The 26,586-nt window shown below is 35.0% G+C and overlaps 1 protein-coding gene across 2 annotated transcripts in view; it reads left to right on the top strand.

Moving 5' to 3' along the window:
• The window catches only part of LOC128984376 (venom protease-like), a 142,402-nt gene extending 116,635 nt beyond the window's left edge, over nt 1-25,767 (top strand). For both annotated transcript variants that reach the window (XM_054403698.1, XM_054403693.1), the window contains 3 exons: nt 20,893-21,041; nt 21,612-21,794; nt 25,221-25,767. In XM_054403698.1, the coding sequence (XP_054259673.1) occupies nt 20,893-21,041; nt 21,612-21,770 (308 nt within the window). In that variant the 3' untranslated portion in view covers nt 21,771-21,794; nt 25,221-25,767. The remainder of the gene's footprint in view (nt 1-20,892; nt 21,042-21,611; nt 21,795-25,220) is intronic.
• The last annotated feature ends 819 nt before the right edge of the window (nt 25,768-26,586 follow it).

Below are 26,586 nucleotides of genomic sequence, written 5' to 3'. Positions count from 1 at the left end.
CTAATAAGCACAAGCCTAGCTCTTTTCCAGCACCAGGGGAAAACCCCTTTGACCAGACAGGCGTTGTACATGTTCAAAAGGATCAAGGGGGTTAGTAGTCAAAACCTTCTTAACGATTCCGATGGGGACCCCATCGGGTACAGGAGCCATATTGTTCTTCAGGGATAGGACGGCCACCTTCATCTCTTCAGGACTGGAAAGTGGGGCGTCGTCCACCCATCCGAAATCCCGCAGTGGGCGCAACTTGTGAGCTGGGAAAAGGACTCGACTATCCTCTCCATAGTGGTCCCGCCCGGTCCATGACAGAAGGTCAAGCGGGTGCCAAGTTTCTTGGTTACAAGTTTGTAACCTGGGTTGGAATCGACATTGTCCCATAACTTCTCCCAGCAACTGCGTTTACTCCGATTGATGGCTCGACAAAGAGACGTCCTAGCCACCCTGGAAGCATCCCACTTACGACATCTGTCTATTTGTTCTCTTGCCCTGGTAGCAAGTCTTCTGGCTCTCAGTGCTGCTCGAAGCAATTCCAAAATCTCGGTAGTCCACCACTCCACCAGTACACTGGTTGCTTATTGCACCGGGATCTTGTAACGCTTATCTGGTCGACAACGTTTTTGCCACTTGGTAAAGCAGTTTACACTTAATTCGTCCAAATAGCTCAGCAAACCAAAGTCCGTTTCTAATTGGTGGTTAAGGCTCAGACCCGTGAAGTTAAGGACGATGTCCAACAATTTACGTAATCGGTCTCATCATAGCCTAAATAACCAACAATAAGATTTGCAAGGTGGTAAGATAATTTAAACCGGATCGTGGATTAGGTTGAGATTTTAAAGTACGGTTATTCCTGATAACTATGTCGGAGAAATGACTTTATTTCCCAACGGTCGTTGGTCGGACAGTTGGAAGTGGTCGTTAACTGTAAGATCGGTCCCAACGGTCGTTGGTTCAGAAGTAAAGATTTTCCCGAGTGTAGTCGGTAAGGATAAATGTTACTTCCCAATGGTGGTTTGATGGAAAATCGAGCGGGTCGTTATAGGTAATATCGGTCCCAACGGTCGTTGGGTTGGATCGGAAGTTAGGTTATCCCGAGTGTAGTCGGTAAGGATAATGTTACTTCCCAACGGTCGTTGGATGGAAAATCGAGCGGGTCGTTAAATGTAAGATCGGTCCCAACGGTCGTTGCATCGGAAGTAAGGTTATCCCGAGTGCAGTCGGCAAGGATAAAAGTTACTTCCCAACGGTCGTTGAATGGAAAATCGAGTGGGTCGTTAAATGTAAGATCGGTACCAACAGTCGTTGGATCGGAAGTAAGGTTATCCTGAGAGCAATCGGTATGGATAAAAGTTACTTTCCAACGGTCGTTGGATGGAAAATCGGGTGGGTGGTTAAGTGTAAAAACATGTTTCTACTCACTTGCTTCTAATTTTCGTCCAGTACTAAATAAAAAGTTAGTGAAGTAGCTTTTATCGTAGTCTATTAACTGTGAGATCATAATAAACTACATCTCTTAAGCTCTCTTTTGGTTATTGGCAATGATTGGTTAAGTGATAGAATTTAAGTTTATGTTAATAAATTCCCACGAGGTACAGATTGGTGCTAAACCGTACAGCTCTGGTACAGGGTGCTGCTCATGTTCAGGGTGGGTCCATTCAGCTTGCAGTGCTGCGGAGTCTGCCAGAGAACTACATTTGTGGACTTTTTCTTCTTTCTTTTAATTTTGGGATGAAATTTTATAACTTATTTTCATAAACTTAATGTTTTTCATGAGGGTTGATTTTTTAAATGTAATTTCTTCTAAAATGTTTAAGTTGTAATACACTGTTTCTTAACTACAACCTTTATATCGTAATAAAAAGTGTTTGTACAATAATTTGTTGCAGTACTATTATATTACTAACCTAAACAAATGATTTTTGAACTGTACGGTATAGCCGCTTCTACTGTACCGGTACGGCATAGCCCCACCCCTCGGGGCTATTTCGTACAAGGTAACTTTTTTTTAATTACCAATTTTTACATGTAAAAAATAGTTCTAAAATGTTTATATACTAGGTATGCGGCCTCATGTCTTCCAATTGAGAGGAGTGAGCATCGATATAAACAAATAACTTTGTTTACAAATACAATTTTTTATAAAAAATATTATAGACTAGCTGTAACCCGCGGGCTTTGCCCCGTTTAACTTCTTAATTTTCAAGATTATCTCGTTCGCATGGCTCAATCACGTCCTGGTTGAAGTTTGTTCGCTACGCTCACTCACCTTAGGTTGGAGCTCGTTCGCTGCGCTCACTTGCCTTCAGGTTAGCTCGTTCGCTACGCTAACTCGCCTCCAGGTTGAAGTTTGTTCGCTACGCTCACTCACCTTTTGGTTGCAAATTAGCTGTTGTCATACATGTCAAAGAAATAATAGTGCTGCACCCTGTTGGTAATCCTTGTAACTTTAATGCTATTGAACATCATAGAACAGAACCAACTTGTTTAATTGAAACAGCTGTTAAGATTCAATAATTCCATTTCTCATAAGGTTAACATGGGAAACTCCAGAGCCACTGGGGCGGAGCCCGAAAGGATTTTTGAAATAAGAATATGCCTATATGTTAATCGGGAATGTGAGCTATCATCATGCCAAATTTCAGCCCAATCCGACCAGTATTTTTCGCGTTCACTTGTCACAAACATACATCCATCAAACTTTTTCATTTATAATATTAGTAGGATTACAGTGGCGGTTCCAAGGGGGGGGGGCTACAGGGGCTAAAGCCCCCCCTTGGACCCTGGAAAAATAAATTTAAACGTACTTTTCGTCCTTAAAATACACAATCTCATAAAACAGACATCAATGTAGTTTTTATTAAGCTTAAAAGCGATGGCAGGAGTAGTATTAAGTCCCACATAGATAAACTTTGAGGACACTAGCATAACGAATAAAACAATACGCTATGGAAAGTTGTACGCATCATCAAATTTTTACAGCAGTCAGCTGTTGACATGCTAGGGCATAGGCAAGTGCCGAGCGCGCGAGTGAGGACGGGTACAGCTGATTTCCTGATGTTCCATAGTTAGTTGTCAAATTGTCTGCTAGCCACTAACTTTACACAGGCACCAATCAGCCATCAGCAGCGGTAGCACCAGTAGCCTATTACCATTGACTATATAAACACTAGTGTTAAAGTTTATATTGACTATATAAACACTAGTGTTAAAGTTTATATAGTCAATGCTATTACTGAATTCGATACTATACATATTGTGAAAGATCTATGAAATGGAGAAAAACGTAAAGTTAAAAAACGTGTCTACTTGCTTGCATGAAATATAACAGGTGAAATGGGAGGTTTTAGGACAATTTGGCACAGTTCTAGCCGTTGGAAATGGCTTTATAAAGTCACTAAACGGCTTTTAGGAGATGGATTCGTAGTCTACAGTAGGCCTATGTTTTGAAATTCATGAATGCAAGTTCGTCATAGTTTGAGTTTAAAATGTCTACTTGCTCATGACAAAGACAAATAACAGGTGAAATGAGAGGTTTTTGGACGGTTGGACACAGATATAGACATTAATAATGGCTTTAGAAAGTCAGTTAACAGTTTTTTAGGAGGATATGGCCGTAGCCTACAATATGTTTTGAGATTTATGAATGTAATTGTCATAGTTAGTTTTAAAAATGTCTACTTATTCATGACAAATAAAATAGGGAAATGGGAGGTTTTGCACACAGTTCTAGACGTTAAAACTTGATGTAGAAAGCCGCCTAACGGCTTTTAGGAGGATATTGCCTTAGTCTACTGTGTGTTTTGAAATTCATGAATGCAATCGTCATAGTTTAAATTTTTAAATGTCTATTTACTCATGACAAACAACAGGTGAAATGGGAGTTTATGGACAATTGGGCACGGTTTTAGGTGTTAAAAATGGCTTTAGAAAGTCACCAAACGACTTTGAAAATTCCAAATTTTCCCTGCCTTATCGGGGGGTGCTCCCCCCAAGCCCCCCCCCCTTGACAAGGTCCTAGAACCGCCACTGATAGATTACAACATAAAAACATGAGTGAAACAAACACAACCCCCCCCCCCCTCCCGGTGTGTGAGTGTGGGGGGGGTTATTGATCAATACACCTAATGATTTTTACCCATCGTTAAAAGCAATTTACTTAAGTCTTGTCATATATTTTTTTCTTTACTTACCATTTGCTTCTCTTATTGATGCTTTTGACTCTCTCTTGAAAATGGCTCAAATAAGCAAGCCCTCAATTGTTCTAACTCTTGACAATGCTACGTTAGTAAAAATAAAATTCTGACTTTCCTAAGTCCACTCCTGATCTACAGTACATTCTTGACTGCAATAGACTGAAATAGATAGACAATATTTATTGGATATTGCCTTTGAAAACATTTTACATCATACTGGGGGATAGGGATGAAATTACAACCCGTTGTATGAAGCTACCGTACCTATGCTACCATTACATATGATGCCTGTAGTAGTCCAAAGATTACTTTGAAGTATCACACGACAACCTTTTGAAATGAAGATGTGTTTGTTAAAGCCTTGGCATATAAATTACAGCATGAATAAATCAAATACATTCATAATAAATTACAACAAAATTATTAAAACTAATATAAAATGTGTTTCTGTATTAGGCTACACCATTTAATTTGAGTTGTTAAGCTTGCACTGTGTTAGTGTAATCCAAAACATATTAGTTTGGATTGTAGTAAATTACCCACCTGACATAAAAATGTCAACATGTGGTTCTGTTGGCTGCAACAATTCTTCTAATTACGTTAAAGTAGAAGGAATATCATATCAGAGGGGTAAGGTGATATGACTGGACTTCGCAGTACGTACAGGCCAAGCAGTCTAGTCATCCTGACCTAATATGCCTTCGTATAGTTATCGTAACTGTACTTCTGTTCAGGCCTGGGCAATCACTGTATTTATATAGGATAGGCTACTGTTTTCAATATTTTAAATTACAGAATTCCTGCTTTATAAATGCAGGTTCTATTTTCAATAACAAAGATTTTATTTTACTGTATTTAAACCAATATTTGTTACAAAACTAATAGTAATAAGGGAAATTAAAAGAAACAACCTGCTTGGAATGATTCAGTCGACTTACAATAATTAGGTATGCGAATGCGATGCTACGACAGCCGCATGTGGCTAGCACCTGCCGAACCCTTCAATTGAGGATTTGCCGCTCTGTTCAACCCGAAATTTTGAAAAACTAAGCGCGATAGAAAAAAAGTTGAATACAAACAGTAAAATAAATTTAATTTCCACTTTTACCACAGATAAAACTCTGACCAAAAAAAGGACAGTATTAGTAGTTGACTAACTTTTTCATGTCTAGTTCCCAGTTTTTATTCAAAATGAACTTTAAATATTAATAAATATAACCAACCAAATTTTTATTTTAAAACTATAGGCCTACTCTTTGTATGAAGGGATTATTTCCAAGAGTATCTACCTATTTTCAAAATTCGATCAAAATATTGTAAGGTTGTCAAAATACAGAGTAAATTTATAAGGTCTACACTACTAATTTTTGCCGATTTCGAGGCGTTACATCATTCTTGCATCGCTTCTATGACAAACTAAAAAGATAAGCAAAACATTTTTTATAGCTTGTTTAATTTTCATGCCCGTAATTAAGTTATTATTATTTGTTCACTGAATAGTGGTTAGAGCACGGGACTTTGGTGCCTGATGTCCCGGGTTCAAATCCAGCTAAATCACCAATGGATTTTATCCAAGTGATAATTCTGCAATCCCTAGGTCTAGCCTGAAGTAATATTAAAAACAATCCCGGGCTCGTGCCTAGCGTCCTAGGACGAAAAAATTTGTTCACTGGTTGTAGCAGCTGATTAAAATTGGTTTTTAAATCCTATTTGCATGGCTCAGTATTTTTTGTTAAGTTCATAAAAAACATTTAGTCGACATCAGCACACTCAAACATTTCTAACATGAATCATTCTGAAAATCCAGACAGTAAATATTTTCTGCCAATGGTAAAACAACATTTAAACATTCATATTATATTATATATACCTTTGCTCAGTAATATAACCTAAGAGTAGTAATCAATGATCAATGGTATTAATCGGACTGTTCTGCTCTTATGTACTGTATTTTGTAATTTGCTAGCTTACTGTAGATGGTTTGTGATAATCAAAATGTCATTAGTCTTTCTTTATTTATTTACGTTATTTTGCTAATTGGTAACCATCATAGCAAACCATAAGGCCAATGTTAAAAATTTTAGATTAGTTTTAATTTGTATAGACATTACCAAATTGAAATTTGTTTGTGTACAAACATGCTTACTGATTGTCAAAATCTCCCTGGAAAGTTTGGTTTTAATATGTTCAGCCGTTATTGAGCTATCTGATTACATAGTTTGCATAAGTTCCGACCTCAAAGAGCTTCGCTCAACAATCAGTTAGCCAAATAATGAAATTATATATTGCTTGTGTTTACATTACTTTTATTTCGTAATTTGCGATGTAACTACGAAACTCCCTTATGTGTACGGTATAGCCCTGCTCTCCCCTTAAACAAGCTACTAGGCTATAGTCTACTATATGGCTAAAAGCCGAATAAGAGTAGATAGAGCGTACCTTCAGTCGAAATCGATGGTTGGTGTACCCTACCATACCACTACCCTACTATACTTTGTACTAAGTGTAACTCGTACTATTTTCTCTACTAAATTGTCAGCTCGTGTATGGTTGTCGGAGGTTCGGATATAGACTGTCGGTCGTAGTCGCTCTCTTTTGGTGCTCGCCACTCGAGCCTCGGGCGCATGCGGGAGTTCCTCATGCGCATGCGCGGGTTCCCCCGCTACCGCGATTGCCAACTCGCTGTCTCTTCTGCGCATGCCCGACTCTGGGGCCAGCTGTAACTTGTATGTAAATAGATTGAATTTGAATATTTTCCCAAAAAATTATTTTATTCTATTTTTCTATTATTTTTCTCTGAATACTTTTCTCTTTTCATAATAAATTAACGTTTATTTCTTGTAATGTGTTAAAATTTAACTCCTTAATTTTAGCACGTTACAATCTCCTGCGAGGCATAGATAGACTCATCGCAGGGCGAGACAATCATCCCCATCACGGATGTAACATAGACACTAAAACAATCATAATAGATAAGTTTTTGTTTAATGGATTAAATGGATTAATGGATTAATGGATTAGCGGAATAATGATTAAATCACTTACTAAACAGCTGCTTGATAGCATTAGCAAAATATATAAACAAGCTGGAAATCTTTTTGTGAGTTATCTTTACTAGATGAAAAGTATTTTTGTTTCTAACTTAGTTTGTTGAATGATTTTGCAGTATGACAAAAAATATAGTTCATCACAAGGGCAAAAAGTGTCTTTTCAACCCTCACTCATTATGCGGCCTCACCTTGGTCGTGAAACATGAGCTTGGGTCGAAAAGTCTTTTTACACCCTAGTGATATTTACTGGCGTAATTTGTGAACAGAATGACTCATGACCGTGAAATCCTTTTTTCTTCGTGGTCTTCTTTGAGTAGTCTGGGTACCCACCAAAAACACAATTCCTTCCAAAATGAGAATTTCACGGCCATTTTAAAACTCCCCAGCCTATTTCTACACTATCCACGCTATCTTTGCATGAGTGTCATAATCTCTAGTCATCTGGCGATAAATGTCTGCATCAGATATGTTTCTTGTTTCATTATTTGTTCAAAAATTAAGTTTCTTGTAATCAAAAAACGTATAACTGGCCTTACCTTGGACGCGATGAGAGATTTGATTAATTAAAACATTTTTAAAACACACAGCGAAGCGTTCATTTTAGCTACAGAGCTGAAATTGATGTAATTATATTCACAATTGATGCCAGTAAATGGTGATAAGACTTGTGGCGGCGTGCAAGCGAACTACGGATTTATACGCAAAACTGGCCCTTACTTAATTAAAAAAGCGCCCTATAGTATTTATTGCTATGTTAATAAATTTTAACTAAAATAAAATAAATGGTGAAACTAGGTGTTATCAGTAGAAAAAGTAATATACAATAATATTTTGTATCAATTTATTGAGTGGAGCGAGCGAAGCTCTTATTCTACTATCCTGCTTTTAGCGAATTTCTCATATAGGGAATAAGCTATTACCGTAGTAAGACCTGGACCCGGGACCGATTTTTTTTTCGTTTTGAGGTCCCTAGAGGCCAAAAACACCATCCGTTCATATTCACATATATATATTTATATATATATATATATATTTATATATATATATTTATATATCTATTTATATATATATAAATATATATGTATATATATTTATATATATATTTATATATATGTGTCCGTTAGCGCGATAACTCGAGCAAAAATGATCCGATTTTGATGAAATTTGGTACAAACGTGTAAACCTACGTTTTTTCAAATGAGTACGCGAACCAGCATGATCGGACCATGGGAACGGGGGTTTATGGGGGCTTTTATGGGGTAAAAATGGGTTTTTCCCATTTTGACCAAAAAAAAACAAAATTTTGCAATTTCTTTCTAAACTATTTTGTAGAGCTTATAAAAACAAATAATTTAGTATATTGAAGCGTTATAATGCGCCTAATAGTTACGGAGAAAATTCCAAAAAATTGTAATTTAAAATTTCCATGTTATTCTTATGGAGAATAAGTAAACTGTTGTAGTTTGCTTGTTTTTAACATATTTTTCCCAAATTTGGAAAATGTTTTTATTTCTTGCCAACTATTAACATTTTACATAAAAAACACTTTTACCCTCCCTGTTGCAGCAAACCTAAGTATGTTTTAAAGGGAGCCTACCAGTAGACCGACAAGATACTTGGTCGTCTGGCCACTAGACCGTCTTTTTTAATTAAATAGATAAATACTGAAAACCAGTACGTCGACAAGTTATTTCATTGTCATTCCAGTTGACCGGCCTGTAAAACTAAATTATTATATCCGAGAAACCAACTTGTCGTCAATCGACCCGACCGACTTACCACTTGCTCGTCTTTTAGGTGGGGATAGGGGGCAGAGTGGGAGGAGCTAACCGGGGATTACCCAGGAGTTTGAGGCGCTTCTCATGGTTGAACCACCTCGCTCGAGGCTAGAAGCCAGTATTGCCAACAGAAAGTACTATAGCTCCGTCGAACACTACACACGCGGCGTGTTTATTGTACAGTCTGGCGTTTCGTTGACGTTGGCGCGCAATTCTAATAGATAGTTTCGTCGTTACTATAGCAACCGTGGCGTGACCTTGTCCTTGGTCTCTTTCATTCGGGGTTTTTGATCGTTTGTTTGGATAAAACTACTTACCGTATATTGTAGAATCAAATTTGTAGTGTGGTAATATGGTACCTGTGTATAATTATGGGTATCATGGAGGTCAATTTACCTCGTGTATATCAACAAAGTTTAATATCTTAAATTAATCCGAACGATTCATAGTAGCCAACAGGCACAAAGTAGTGTATTATGCAAGATGTAAATTTCAAACATGTGTAAGAGTAAAGTAAGAAATATTCGCAAGTTTACTGCAACAGTAGTTCGTTAGGATTGTCTATTTAAGAAAGTTATTATTACGTGTATAAGCCGTTCATCAAGCGTCATGAGAAAGAAAATCTTTTATAGAAGTGAAAGTGTATATAAAATATCTATAAATAAAATTAGAGTTTTCTCTGTGCATTGTTCAAGATTATGTATTTTTCGGTTATGTTTGAGTTTATACTTTAAAAAGCTTTTAATGTGTTATCTCACTTTCTGTCTGTCTGTTTGTCATGGCCCAGAAGGCATTTTACGTAGTCTTTGCATGTAAAAATGAACAAGAGTTCTTCTCCTGAAATACGAATACGAAATACGATAGGGATTTAAATAGTTTTTTTGTGTTCACTGAATTGGCAAGAGTGTATTTAGCCATTAAAACATGCATCGCTACTTTTGAAATAACCTGACTGATGACGTTCAAAACCCAATTTTGTGGATTTTTGTCAAGTTTTCTCCCAATGTCTACCACATACGTCTTTATCAAATACTAATCATCTGTTTGGAGAATACGACATCTATGAAATAACGAACATCTGTTTGGATGGATAATTTTTTCTGGCTGTCACTGATATGTGTGATATGTAGATATCCAATGTGATATGTGGATATCACATTGGTGGATATCCAACAAGATCGATTGGTGGATCTTGCCTCAGATGCCTCTCTCTTTCCTCGATGGTGTATCTTGCCTCAGTTTACCTCCTCTTTCCTCATTGTTGTATCTTAGCCTCTCTCTTTCCTCGTTGGTGTATCTTGCCTCGGATAGTTCCAGACACCGGGCGTTTGGAGCGCTGAAATAGTTTCTTTCCGTAGTAAGTCAACGTCGTGTCGGCCGCTACGGCAGTGTGTGAGAGGCTGCTAAAGTGACAGCATGTCGCTCCCATCGATATGTAACACAATGGATGTAGCTACGTGAGCCAAAACGCGGACGCCCAGACACCATAGTCCGGTCAACCACTGAGGCTGCCGACGTATATCTGTACGTCGTCAGCACGGGTGTGTGGTTTGAACTGGTGTTTTTTTGCAATGGTGCTGTTTAGTTTATATTTTTTATAATGAATTGAGTATATACGTGGGACATGCCATGCAAGTGTGTTCTACTTCTACGATTTGTATTTGTCAGAACAGCTAAAACTATAACGAAGTTAGTTTGTTTTTAGTGAATTTACCATATAGGGAATATGCTATTACCGTAATACTCATGGTAAGACCTAGACCCGGGACAGATTTAATTTTTTTTTTTTTTTTTTGAGGTTCCTAGAGGCCAAAAACACCATCCGTTCAAATGCATATGTATATATATGTGTGTGTCCGTTAGCGCGATAACTCGAGCAAAAATGATCCGATTTCGATGAAATTTTGTACAATTGTGTAAACCTACGTTTATTCGTACGAGTTCGCGATCCAGCATAATCTGACCATGGGAACGGAGGTTTATGGGGTAAAAATGGGGTTTTCCATTTTTTGACCATAAAAACAAAAAATTTTGCAATTTCTTTTTAAACCGTTTTGAAGAGCTTAAAAAATTAATAATTTAGTATATTGAAGCGCTGTTGTATGCCTAACGGTTACGGAGAAAATTTAAAAATAGTATAATTTAAAATTCTCATGTTATTCTTATGGAGAAAATGAAAACTGTTGTAGTTTACTTGTCTATGGGTATATATTGATAAAATTTGGCAAATTAATTATTTCATCCTATACTATTGACATATGGTCCAAACAAACTTTTTACCTTCCCCGTAGCAGCAAACCTAAGCACTCGTTAAATCTAATGATATTTAAATTTGGAATAAATATGTCTTATTTATAGAAATATTTTAGTAAAAATGTAATCAGACAAGTTGAAATTTGCTTAGTGTGCAGGTTTGCTGCGGCGGGGGTATTAAACATATGTGCTGATAAAGAATCGATGTAGGGTACACATTGTGTTATATACGTTATATGTTATATATATGGTCGCTCCCCGGTTGAGTGAATTTGATACTTTCCAAATTTCTTCATTTGGAGTAAAACAAGTAGACTTCTTACCCCATTGTAAATCTTGAAGCTCGTTTTCGTGTCTAGTTCATGTAAGGTGACACTGGGCGCTAGTGTCAACAAAATTGTGTTTCTATTAGTATATCTTGATTTGTGCTTTCCTGTTTAGTTATATAAATAGGAGACGAGTAATTGTTTATGATTAGATCGTATTATTTGGTTAAATGATGTTTTAAATAACTGAAATAACAAGAAACCAATTGTAAACAAAACACGGCCTCTGCAGTACCGTACAGAACTACGTATAGCCGAATACAGGATTAGGCAAAAGTCTGGAACCCCCCAGTTAATCTTTTAACGCGTTGCAGTAGAAAAACCAAACTCGGCATACATTTACAACATAAGAAATGGCACTTTTTCATCTAAGTTACAACTTTGCCCCAGTTTTTACAATGCAGCCCCGAATTTTCTAAAGTAAACACCTATCATGTGAACCCTAATTTTAAAGGGTTTATCAAGACAAATCGAATGGCGCAAACCAGAGGTCAATATCGCACCCGTAATCAAAATGGCAGCCCAAGATAAAGCCTGGACACCCCCTTTACTTTATAACGCGTGGTAGTGGGAAAACCAAACTCGGCACATGTTTAAAACATAAAAATGGGATTTTTCATTCAAGTTAGAACTTGTACCCGGCTCCCAAAATGGGGTATTTTGGGGGCAGCACCAAATTTTCAAATGTAAACACCTATCATGTGACCCCTCATTTCAAAGGGTTTCTCAAGACAAATTAAATGGCGCAAACTAGAGGTCAATATCGCATCCCTAATCAAAATGGCAGTCATTTTGAAATATCCCTTATTAACTTTTTAACAGGTTATAGCAGGAAAACTAAACTCAGCATAACTGATATGTTTGGACATACTCTCATAATACGGACTATTGCGTAGTATGAGAATTTGATCGAAGTTGGTCAACTTCGCTTTGATAGTGTAAGTGAGCTACAACCAATCTTATATAGTGCTTAGGTTTCTCATCAACATGATAATAGAGTTCTTTTTAGCGTGGGTTAATGAGGTAACTAACCTAAGGGGCTTAAAAACTCGAATGCATACAACAGAGCGTTCTACGTCCCTTGGTAAATAACCGAATCAAAACTGATAAATGCCGTTTCCTGTCGGTAACGAAATCAACACAACTTAACCATTCATTGAAACCTATTGTAAATAAGAGATAAGAGGTGATATTATTTAAAGATGAGTTTGTTAAATATATATAGAATAGTTGGTAGGTATGTAAAAATGAAGATTAAAGGTTAAATCAATAAATATTCGTTTGTTTGATTAATATAACTGAAAAAGTTGTACATTTTGAACAATCAGCTGTAATAACCTACAATCATGCGTCCACTCATAACGGTGTTTCTTTCGGCTCTCTTTTTAACGTCTTCGCGTCAAGTAAAAATAATGATTGTGGAGGGTTTCACAAATGTAGCTAAGGTCACGGGAGATTTTACGATGACCGGTTAATAGTTGGCCTAATTTAAATGTTTTGCATGCGTTGTGTTTATGTATTTATTTAAATGTTTTTTAGACGACTATATCTTTTTTTTCGTGAAATGTATTGAATGTGTTTATGTTTCATTACATAAAAATTTTATTTCGGAAAAATAAATTTACAACAAAACGCATTAAAGAATATTTGCAAAAGTCAAATAAGAAAACCAATAATCCTACACCTTGAAAGGTGAGTTGCCTAAAGTAAACATGTCAATTTCAAAAAGCTGGCTATAGTGCAGCGTCGCAATTAAGTTAAAATTTGTATTTTGGTTTAATCAGACTAAAAATGTTTTAAAATGGCAATACAACAAAAGGGCCTATTGCCATACAACAATAGCCTTTTTTGTATTATCTAGGTTTATTCAGAAAACCCGCTCTTTGGTGTTTTAAAAAACATTGATGCAATTAAAAAAGTAGCCATCTTGGATGAAATTAATAACTTCACCCTGCAGATTGATATAACTAAAATTTCAATGGTGGCAAGAAAAGCCTCTAACGTGAATATGCAACTCAGAACGTACTAGTCGAAGGTAGACAGAAGTTTTGTTATAATATCACCCTGGCATTGTTAAAGCTAATTCCCTGATTTATGGCCCTCCCCGGCACATTAGGGGTGCCAATCAGTCGATGGTTCCGAATGGGGGAGGAAGTGAAAGTAGTCTCGGTGAGAAAGCGCGAACTGCTCCGATGTTCCTAGAATGATATGGATGAAGTAGGCCTACTACACAGGGTGAATCACGTCAGGTGCCCACTATTGATTTCAGACAAACCGTTTAAACAAACTCAACTATAACTTCAAAATATTTTAAATGTTTTTTATACAGAATGTACCAAACCCAGAGGTTATCCCGTTCAAAATATCACAATTATTGTCAAATGGGTGTAGCAAAATGTTTTATTTTTAGTTCTCTTTTTGGCCCTAAACAGGTGGGTCAACATTGTCTACAATATTTTCACCAAGCGGAATTTACACACATAAATAAAAGTGGCTTTTTTGAAATACCGAGTAAAAAAGAATGATTAATCCTCGATATTATGCATGCATACATTTCACTACGAAAAAGCATAAATAACCTATTCCTTGTATGGGAAATTCAATAAAAGCAATTTGTAATTCGCTACAACCGCTGATACTTGACATATAATCCAAAAACATAAAGCAACAAACTCATCTGCAATTGCATGATTGTGACTTTTTAGCCTTTATGTAAGGATGTAGGGATGATCGAACTTACATCTGATCTTCTCTCTTAAGCAAGCATTATAAAATAATCATAAGGTGATTAACATCATAAGTGAAGAAGGCAGATGACCTTCCCTAAAAATACCAGATAAACTCTAGTGAAAATAATCGTACCTTTCACGTATTCTGGACACATTGAAAAATATAGGCCTACTGTTATTTAGTTGTGTGTAAACGCTGATATTAAAAACCACAACAAATAGTGCACAAATGTTGATTTGTAAATTCATTTAACGATTTCAAAAAGTGTTATGCTGTAAAACACGGATTTTCAACCAACAAAACAATGCAAATATTTCCATTCAAACCAAATAAATACAACCATCTCTATAAATAAAATAAAATTATAAATTAAATAATAATAAGATAAAATAAATAAAATATCTCTATAAAAATATCACATTTATTCCCTATTTAAATAGCATTAGTTTAACGAGTACACATAGGTTTGCTGCAAGAGGCAGGGTAAAAAGTGTTTTTGTGAAATGTCCCTCCGTAGTTAGGTGTAAAATAAATGCATTTCCAAATATTATCAAACATATTTTCCTTTTACAGGAAATTACATCAGTTTACTTATTCTCCATAAGAATAACATGGGAATTTTAAAATTACATTTTTTTCATTTTTCTTTAACAATTATGGCTCTTATTATAACGCTATATAACCGCTATATTATAACGCTTTTAGTAAAAATTTTACTGCTATGACTATATACTAGTGCACCTGTTGCTCGAATTAGAGCAATTATCGTAAAGTATTACAGGCGATATTTCAAAACTAATAACATCCATACTACTTCCCGATAACTTAAAAGAGTCAGCTCAAAGATAATGTAATCAATCACTCCACTCCGGTTATCGAAACTGAAAACGAACGCTCTTGTGTGTATCATGTGTTTACTTTGAACAGCTGTGTTAGTATTAGTCCCCTGTCAAATGTACATATATGCAGGCTCCCGTGTGCTCCTTAATGAGGCAGGTGTGGGAGTAGTCTTAATCTCTTCGTGTGACCTTGGAGAAATACAATTTCGATGGTGGCACTCTTGAAAATGGTGCGTTTGAACGCTGTGGGTAAAAAACAAAATGGCCGCCATCACAAACTTGTTTTCTTACTTATATCAGTAACCGTTAGAGTTATGAAAAAATTGTTGATACCAAAATGTAGCTATTTTAAATCTGCACAAAAAAGGTTATTACAGTTTTTATGTAGGATCAACCATTCTTTCATAAAACATAATTTTATATTTTTCATCAATAAAATTAATCAGGGTGGATGTAATGTCCCAGGACAGTTAAATATTTCAAAAAGTAATAAAGGGTGTTTCAGTAAAGCGTGATGGGCTATGCAGATTCAGATTCTATGTGCAAAAATAAGTCGAAAATGTAGTATAACATTGTTTCGATTTCGGCTTAGTTAAGCCGAATTCCGCCATTTTGTATTTTTTGAAAATAATTCATAACTCAAAAGCCCTTAGAGATATTTTTATGAAACTTGGTATAAACTTTAAGTCTACAACTATAAACATGCTCCGAAAAAATCTTTGATCAGGCTCATCGAATTTCAAAATGGCGGCCATTAAAATTCTTTATAGTCAAATTCCATGAAAACCAGAATTAAAAACAAAACTTTGAAACACAATATGTAAAGTCCTTTTTATTACAAATCGAACTACACTTTATTTGTGAAAATCGGATAATAAATAAAAAAGTTATGTAACTTTTATTATGTTTTTGTCACTAGTTTCTATGGAATTTAACTTTGTCATTTCAAAATGACTGCCATTTTGATAATTACTATTAATAATAAAAGTTACATAACTTTTTTATTTATTATCCGATTTTCGCAAATAAAGTGTCATTCGATTTGTAATAAAAAGGACTTTAAATAATGTGTTGCAAAATTTTGTTTTATTAGCTGGTTTTCATGGAATTTGACTTTAAACATTTTAAATGGCGGCCATTTTGTTTTTACCCACAGCGTTCAAACGCTTATCATTTTCAAGATTGCCACCATCGAAATTGTATTTCTCAAAGGTCAAACGAAGAGATTAAGACTACTCCCACACCTGCCTCATCAAGGAGCACACGGGTGTACATTTGACAGTGGACTATATGCAATTTATACAAATCTTACTAATATTATAAATTTGAAAGTTTGTGTGTATGTTTGTGTGTTGCTCAATCACGCATAAACTACTAGACGGATTGGTCTGAAATTTGGCATGATGATAGCTAACATTTCCTATTAACATTAAGGCATATTCTTATCTCAAAAATCATTTCGGGCTCCGCCCCAGTGGCTCTGTAGTTCCCCATGTTAACCTTATGAGTATTCATATTTAAAGGGAATTAAAGAATTTAGTCAGCTGTTTCAACTTTACAAGTTGGTTCTATAATATGCAAGAGCATTAAAAAGTTATAAGGTTTCCCAACTGGGTGCAGCACTATTATTATTTTGTTTTTGCATATATGACAACAGCTAATTTGAACTAAGCAGCAACAAAAAGCTGTGATACACAATGAGAACTGTCAAGTCAAAAAAGGATTGTTTACAGTTAGGTTTGATTTTTTTATTTAATGAATAATTTGAGATATTGTGCGAATGTTTGATAATTTATCTTTTCTATTGTTTAGGTGCAGTGGTAGAACATTATGGCAATGGTAGATGTGTTATACTATATCATACCGTAAATTTTATCAAACTGTGTCCCCCCCCATTGCAAACTCAAAGCTTAAGTATAGCTGAAATAAGCATTTTATACTTATATACCAACCCCGTACGAAGGACGGGTGCTCTGCTAGTTATTAATATGTTTAAGTAAACAAAATTCTTGCTTCATAAGAAATACATTGGGATTTAGATGGTCTGTGGGGCAAAGCCCGAGGACTTTTATTGCTGGAATTGGTGAAAGGGGGCGTCTACATAAAAAATACTTAATTTTGACACATCATTTGTAAAACTCCGTCCATTATTAACGGAGGAGTAGTGTTTCGTATAAATCGCCTTCACGTATTATATATAAGGATATCTATTTAATTATTATAGAGACAAATTAATTTGCTTTAATCTATAGTATGTTTTTGGTTTGTAATTAATTAATGAATGATAAGTGATTTATTAGAATTGTATATATGCTCTGCTATTTTTTTTATATACTTCTAAACTAGTTTACACATTTCTGATTAACGATCTATTACAGTTGTATACGTCATTTATTTATACAAACAGCGATTTTATTTTATACTAGCAGAGCACCGTTCTACATACAGTACAGGAATCTTGTAGTAAGTTGAAACCTTCTTATATTCAGAACAGGAATTTGTTTGCATATTTAGAGTGCATTTTTCCAGATATGCTGGAAAAACTATTTTTGTATAGGAATACATATAAACCTTCGCAAATACAATATCTGGCAGTTTCAAGCCAAAATGAATGCTTCGCAAAAAAATGTCACCCGATCGTGTTAGTCCTTATTTTATATCTAATGATAAAAATAATTGCTTTATAGATCTATGAGGCATAGCCCTAAGGTAGGCCTGTAATTGGAAGTTACTATAATATGCATTATTGTGGCTTATTATTGTGGTGGTCACACTGGTTAAAAGTAGTTAAAATACTACCTCAACCTCACTACTGTACACTTTATTATTATGATTAGCATTACACATAGTATAAATAAGTCAACCCTAAGTATGTCTTTACATTTTTATCCAAATGCTGAATTTGTGACACAAAAGCTGAATGTTTATAGCTGTTATGTTAAGCAAATTATTTTATGCCAATAGCTAGTTTAGAATCTTAGCGTCGGCTGATAGACTTTAAAAAAATGGAAACCTGATTTCTTAAAAAAACTGGGACCCTAAACTAAAATTATGGCTTCGACATTCCCTAGTTCTCAAAATTATCTTTCTTTCAACACAAAAATCATGAAAATCCGTCGAGTGGTTGATTCAGAATCGTGAAATAAAAAAAAAACACTGTTTCGTTTTAATATCATAGATAATTGGCAAATGGGTCCTTTCAATGATTTAATTTTTAAGGATTTAATTTTTGTAGGACGCATTTCTTTGAATTGCAGCTTAAATATTACCAGCAATATAATACCCAGCTGATCATAATGAAAACAAATATGTTCTTCATAAGGATAACATGGGAACTTTTAAAGCCAATGAGGCAGAGCCCAAGTGGCTTTAAAAAAAATGTAAGGTCAGTTTGCAAATCTACGCAACACGCTCTTTCTAATGAGACGTCAATAGATAAAATCGTTTAAGAAATGGCGGAGGAGTTCAACCGACAAATTTCGTGTTGGCCTATTTTATATATAGAAGATGATCTGAACATTTTATCTTTGTTCGCGGAGAATTCTAATTTAACTATCCCATTGACACCACTTTCTTAGCTGTAATGAAATGTTCAAAGTCAGTTTTTACAAATAGATTTCATGTAATTCTTCAATAATTTAAATGTAGTACCTAAAAAACGTGTATTTAAATTAAGTAAATTAATATAGGCATATTTATATTCACTGTACTGTATATAAACAAATATCGATTGAGAAACAAACAATTACGCGTAATAAAAACCTCACTAGTCCGCTGCATTATGATAGCTGGAAATCGTCGGAATAAAAACCGCCGCTACAAGATACAGAAGTTGGTACGCCTACAGCGCCCTCCACAGCTGCGCGCGCCGCTGGCACTGCTGCTCAACACATCCCCACCTAAAAGACGAGCAAGTGGTATGTCGGCCGGGTCGATTGACGACAAGTTGGTTTCTCGTATATAATAATTTAGTTTTACAGGCCGGTCAACTGGACTGACGATGAAATAACTTGTCGACGTACTGGTTTTCAGTATTTATCTATTTAATTAAAAAAGACGGTCTAGTGGCAAAACGACCAAGTATCTTGTCGGTCAACTGGTGGCCCCCCTGTTTTAAACTGATTCCTTTTAAATAGGGAACAAATGTGATATTTTTAAGGAGACATTTTAGTGTAAATCCATTCAGGGAAATGGAAATTCGCTTAGTCTGCAGGTTTGCTGCGGTGGGGGTATTGTTTTAAAGCAATCTACACACAATTCAGCATAGTCATTTAGTAACCATCTTTGGGAAGGTATGGATCTGAAATAGTACAAATCGGACCAAAGGACATTGTTCTAAGTAAATTTAAATTTTTAGAAATTTTTCATTTTTTATTGGTCGCCATTACATTATTTGCAAGATAAATAAAAAGGTAAACAAAAGAGTATGTTAGTCAAGGAATCATCTAAACTAGCAAATTACAAAATAATACAGAACGAAAGGGAAGAAAAATCGGATCAATATCGTTGAGCATAATTTACTAAAAATGAATAACCAATATTATGGTTGCTGGGATCATACTCTATCTGAATTTAATGTGCGGTTGAAAGACAAATTCCTTTTCCAATGCTTTCTCCCTGACCCCTGCCACCACCACATATTAGCCTACAGCTGATTCTTACTGTTCATAATTTTACAGCAGGTGTCACTTTGTTTACATTTAGTGGCTTAAATAACATTGTGATTATTCAGATGGTGTTTCGTGCAGCTTGATGTTATTCAATCTGAGTTCACTTTATTAGTGTTAATTAGAAATGGCCAAAAGGTGCCAAGATATTACAATCCAAACTAAAAATACAACTTTTAATGTGTACAATTATTTAAAAAAAACTTTGTTACCAGCAAACCAAATGCGACAGTGTGGGAAGTGTTCCATCAAACCCAAAAGGTTTCAGCAGAAGCTTGCTCTGTTTCTCTTAAAACAGAGCAATAAAACAGATTAATATCCCATCTCGGGCGTCTCTTCCTCGGGGCCGACCTGATCATACCATTCATACCTCTACAAGATAGCCTTTATTGCTTAAAAAGTTTGCATGTACTGGTGATTTAGAGTTTTAAAGAGTGGAACTGTAATGAGGGATTTTACATAAACCATATTGCCATTATTTGTATGATATCCAACTGTAATACTAGGTTTCGGCCTCATGTCTGCCAATTGAGCGGAGTGAGCATCAATATAAACAAATAGCCTTGTTTACAAATGTATTTTTTTTTTGTAAAAACTATTATAGATAACAACATAAAAACATGAGTTAATGTTATTAATCAATAAACCTCATGGTTTTTACCCATCGTTAAGCAATTTACTTAGGTCTTGCCATGCCTTTTTTCTTTACTTACTTACTTAGAGCGCGGGACTTCGGTGCCTGATGTCCGGGGTTCAAATCCAGCCAAATCACCAATGGATTTTGGATTTTATCTGAATTAAATGGAAAACCATTTTGTTCATAGGGTGATTCTGGAGGACCTCTTATTCTGCCAAAGCAATCAAACTTTTATTTGATTGGTATTGTGTCTTATGGTTACAAATGCGCTGAGCCAGGGTTTCCTGGAGTATACACCAAAGTTTCCCTGTATGTGGACTGGATCAAGAAAACGATGCGCTCATAACAACAAAAACAGTATGATAAAAAGCTAGCTTTTCAAGTTATGTGGTTTTAGTAACTTTAATCAAGTTTTCTTTGTGCAGGGGGACCCTCAACAACAGCTCTACAAGAAGCCCAAATTGACATATCGGATCAAAACTTTTGTTCCAATGCTTACAGGAATATCAAGGGGGCTACTATTGATTCCAGAGTCATTTGTGCTCTTTCCCCGCAAGGCAGAGATGCCTGTCAAGTAAGACATTCCATAAACCTTTTGTAGATTATATCATTCAACACTATACACAATTGAATTAAACCTAGAGAATTATGCAGGTAGTGCATAACCTATAACTTATTTGTCTCAAAAACTCAATCCTTGTGGCCTATACCTTTCTAAAAACTTATCCTATTTTCATCATGTCTTTCTGTATAATATATCATACCCAAGGCCGCCCCAGGCATTGTGGCCGCGAGGACGTCGTGGCTGTGGAAGTTAAAAAAATATTTAACAACGTTATTGGTGAACAAATATTTTACAGGAAAATCGTAAACAATATAATCAATAACAATGACTATTTAAAAAAGGGGAAACTATAACTTTGATTTTATTCATAAAATATATATAACTTATCTAATTTATGATACAACTCGTACAATATCCGGCATGATGTGACTTGTTGACAACACAGCGAGTCTCAGCCCACCGCACATGCCCCCACACTCACTTATCACTTGTTTAACCTCTAACTGGTAACACAAAAAACTGTCATTATTAGTATGATACCTAACTGTGATATTAAATGGAAAACCACTTTGTTCACAGGGTGATTCTGGAGGACCTCTTATTCTGCCAAAGCAATCAAACTTTTATTTGATTGGTATTGTGTCTTATGGTTACAAATGCGCTGAGCCAGGGTTTCCTGGAGTATACACCAAAGTTTCCCTGTATGTGGACTGGATCAAGAAAACAATGCGCTCATAACAACAAAAACAGTATGATAAAAAGTAGGGGTGTGCGAAGCAGCAAAAAATTTTCGATTCGAAGCAACGATTCGATTCAAAAGATTTTCGATTCGATTCGATGCAACTCGATTCGATGCAATACGGTATTTTTCTATTCATAATTGTCAATTGAGTGGATTAACAATAATTAAAATGTATCACATTTGTGTAATACAAATTTTTGTTGATGTGGTATTAGGCCTATTTCATACTTAACATATGAATTTTAGGTGAAAAAAAATTTATTTTCAATCATATGTATTAGAATAACTGCTGGAAATACCAGTGAGCTGCTTTACTTGCCTATTTCATAATTTTTACTTGAATTGGCTCAACTGCAAGAAAGAAGAAAATATTTTTTTTATCAAGACATTCATTCTCATTTTAATAACTGTTTAAATAACTAAATAGGTGCCGGTAGCTAAATTACAACAAATTTGAATGGAACTTAATATAAAAAGACCATTAAGAAATAAATTTACATATCACAAGTTTAGGGCCTGTGGACCGGCTTCAGGACTGCAAGCAAGAAGAAAATAAAAATAATATGTTTCCACCATGCAATATGTATCATTCATTCCCTGCCTCCTAACCTCCTTAGTATAATAACCTCACACTTACATTATTTGTTACATCATCATAAATAAAGAATTATTATTGGCATCAGTAGGCCTACAGCTTTACCTAGGCATTATTTTTATAGGGCCTAAAATAGTAATAGGCTAGAAGCAACATGTCAAGTGGAGAACTCATTGAAGAAAAGATATTGTGTAAACTAATTTCCTATAAAACTCAAAAACAGTAAATAACATACAAACATTGTTTATGGTATAATTAATAAGGACTAAAAAATGCATATCATGTCATACAGTAGTATAGACCTACTGCAAGAGATTAAAATCCTAAAACAACTGATTTTGATAGCTAATGAATGAAAAGAATTAAAAATCCATAAAATAAAGCCAAACAATATCACAACTAATTAGGTACCCGAAAAGTAACTCTTAAATAATATATAGAAGATTAAAATAATATTAAATCAAGAGACAAGAAAGTTAAATGCTATCTTCTAGCCTAGTGCCCTTGGCAACACAGGTCAATGTTTTTAAACTACCCTCAATGTTTTTGGAACAGCAGGGACTTTTTCTCTTAAGGAAGGGTAGTAGTATGTCAACAAAAACAATGAATCAGTCTCATCAGCCAGGCCCGGGCAACGATGTGTGAATTCAAGGTCATAGACCCTTCCCCTCCCCTCTTACACCACCCGGTTGCTACCCAGTTGCTTCAATTGCTGACAAAATGCAAGTGATGAAACAAGGGAGTAGAGACAAAGAAATATATTTCTTTATTCAAAAACACAAAACTGTTAGAGATTATTTTCAAAGAAATTAATTCAATGTAATTTGTGAGTTGTAAATATTGTATTGGATCTTAGAAATATATTTTTTTAACCCCATCTAACCAAGATACAGATCTGTTCACTATATCAGATATTTCTTTTGTTTATAATTTATTATGTAAAATAATAAAATATATTTTTAATTAGGTATTGAATAAACAATAAATGATTATACTAGTATGTCTGGATAAATAGTCTTTCTATTCTTTTGACTTTGTTTTCTTTGCACTGTTAGTGTTGCGTCACGGCTTTTGTCTTGTTAGGCTGTGGTTTCCTAGACGCGTAATAGATGCGCTGCGTGTGCGCATCTAAGACGCAGCACACTTGTCTTATGGAGTTTCGTGTAAGCGGTTTCCTAGGCTGCGTATCTAATGCGCGCGCATCTAATACGCGCGCACCAATAGCTGCGTATTTGACCGACTGCTCTCAGAGCAGTCGAATCTGAGTTACGCTGCGTTTTAGACGTGTCTTGTGCAATGGATTCGGAAGTAAATGTAGTACAGAAGGCAAAATTCTCCAACAACGACGAAAAAGTGATTGAATTTGTCTCTTCTAATGACATATTATGGAAATACTTTGTTCATACAATTAAAATTTTAATTTCATATCATTCGTTATGTAGTGTTAATTTCCCCATAGTGTGTGATTTTAATATTTAATCCCCTTGTTACATGTTCCCTACAATTAATTTGTCCTCAGATATTTTCTTATTGTTGTTACTGTATTAATAAATAAACCTAATATTGACAAATATTCTTTTCAAGTCAGCACAACCAACTCCCAAATATAAGTGCCCCCATAATTATTTTAAGAACTCCTGAACATCTTAGTAATAGCTCTATATTAATTACTAGCATAGTACCCAAACTTCTTACGGGGTTGGCGTATAAGTATAAAATGATTATTGCAGTTATACTTGTAAAAGGTATTTTCTTTGATTCGGAAAATCTCGATTAAGTAAATATAATAACAGTAAAAGCAAAGTTTGACAGGGTAAATTAAGATTTATTGTTTTTATTTTAAATTGTTTGCTTTAACACTACAGTTAAAAGATGCGTGAGGGCCACGTATAGTTCCTAACATGTACTTTTCACTGCTTACGCTTCTTCAAAGCTTTTAATGCCAAAATATCCATTTCATTATCTAAATCATCCTATAACATCATAGTAGCCACTGGTAATCTCTCCCGTGAACTTATGTTACGCACCAACCATGTGTATTGTACGCAGTCTAGGAAACCACTCACGGCAGCTGCGTTTTTGGACCTGGATAAAAGACGCTGCGCATCTAAACCGCTGCGCACCTATTACGCGTCTAGGAAACCACAGCCTTACTCTTATCAGTAGACGACTAGACCTGGCTCTGGCTAGTGGCAGTGTGGCATTTGCTCTGTTGTGTCTTTATTCTTAAAGGTCGTGAGCCAACTTAATTTTTAATTCTCATTTGAACATTTTAATTCCTCTGTAATAATAGATATAATAATATAAGAGTGTTTCTTTGGAAATAAATTATTCTTTTTTTTTCTTCTGCCCCAACAAATATTCGGGGACGGGGACCGGCAGACACCTAACAAAAATACCAAATGAATCAGTCTATAACATTAATCTTACTAGTTAAGTATTAAGTAACAATTTTTCAGACTTATTTTTAAAATGATTTTGGAGTAGCCTACCTTGTTTTGGCTAGGTTCACAGTAGTAAAATATTTCACACACTGCTTACATCAAGACAAAAAACAAACCTCTAATCATTTGCAATGTCAAAACAAAAAAATATAAAACAATTAAAGCTATATTTAATGCAAAGAATGTATTAAATAAGAACGCCTTCGTAAAGGAAACTCAACAGCAACGCGCTCCTGTATTGCGGGTATTGCATTGACTTTCTGCAGGCGTTTTTCGTATATGGATACTGACTCCCTCGTGAATCGAATCGTTTTTTGACCACCACTGAATCGAATCGCGATTCGATGCATCGAATCGAATCGAAATTTCGATGCATTTTCGATGCATCGCACACCCCTAATAAAAAGCTAGCTTTAAAAACTCTTTATCAAATAAATTAAACATGTCAAGAAAAGTGACAGACCTCATACGGTCTAAGATCATGAGACCTCTTGGAAACTGATGTATATTTATTATATGTACTTATTTCTTAACAAAAACAATTTTAAAATAATTAAGATACAGTATTATGTGTATGTAGCAACAAATTATTTTTGCAACTTCCTAAGAGTAGAGTTAAAAGGAAAATATATAACCATAAAACACCTTTGATATTTTACAAAAATTGTCAAATTTACTTTAAGCTGGGTTTTCCTATGCGCAGAAGTGGAGAGTGGAGAGAGGAACGCGGAGAACAGAAACGAGATTAACATGGTGTTCTGCTCCGCTTCTAGGAAAACAGTAACATTAAATTACCTAAGACAAGTGTAGTCCACTCTCCGCGTTTCCTCTCTCCGCTCTCCACTTCCGCGCCTAGGAAAAACCGGCTTTATTCATAAACGTAAGTATTTATTTTATATAATCACAACTGTAGCATTCACTTTCATAGGCTGAAATAAAAATCCTGTAAAAATATTTTGTTGGTTGTTTATTTATATATTTTTTAATTGTATGCCTCATTTATTTTAAAGGATTTATATTTCCACTCTTCATTTCAGACACAAAGAATTGCTTTAAAATCCTATAAGGCCTGCTCATATCTGACCAATAAAACAATATAAATAAATTTCCTTAGGGTTGTCGTACAGATTTACTCAACTAAACTATTTGTTTATTTATTTGTCTCCTCTGTCAGTGACAACAATTCTGACCAGGTAAAAAAATAACTGTTAAAATTGGCATGGTCAATTTTTTCATAATGAACATATTTCTTCAGATTAATCTTTGATGTTGATCAAAGATTAATCTGAAGAAATATGTTCATTATGAAAAAATTTACAAGGCCAATTTTAACAGTTATTTTATTACCTGGTCAGAACTGTTGTCACTAACAGAGGAGACAAATAAATAAACAAATAGTGAAATAGTTTAGTTGAGTAAATCTGTACGACAACCCTAAGAAAATTGATTTATATTGTTTTATTGGTTATTTTTACTAAGAATTATGTACATTTACGAGGAAAAAAGTCTAAAGAAATCTGAGTGTCGGAAGTCCAAAGTTCAAGATGGCGTTTTGTCGAATAATTGTATACTGTTCTTTCTAACAACTTTTTTTTTAGTTTATGTGTATTTTTTGCTTGATACTATCATTAATAGGTCTTAAAATAAAGAAGGCAAGCTACAATTCAACATACATATTGTATGAACAGTAGCTGGGAACACAACTCATCTCCAAGCGTCTAGTTTCAAAATGTCAAAACTTTAATTTCCCTAAGTACTTTATTTCTGTATGAT

This window comes from Macrosteles quadrilineatus, unplaced genomic scaffold (genome assembly GCF_028750875.1).
Source record: "Macrosteles quadrilineatus isolate MER2022 unplaced genomic scaffold, UCM_ALF_1.0 Scaffold_1__1_contigs__length_201487025, whole genome shotgun sequence".
Lineage (NCBI taxonomy): Eukaryota > Metazoa > Arthropoda > Insecta > Hemiptera > Cicadellidae > Macrosteles > Macrosteles quadrilineatus.
The sequence above is the reverse complement of the archived record's forward strand: the minus strand, read 5'-3'. Positions and strand labels throughout refer to the sequence as shown.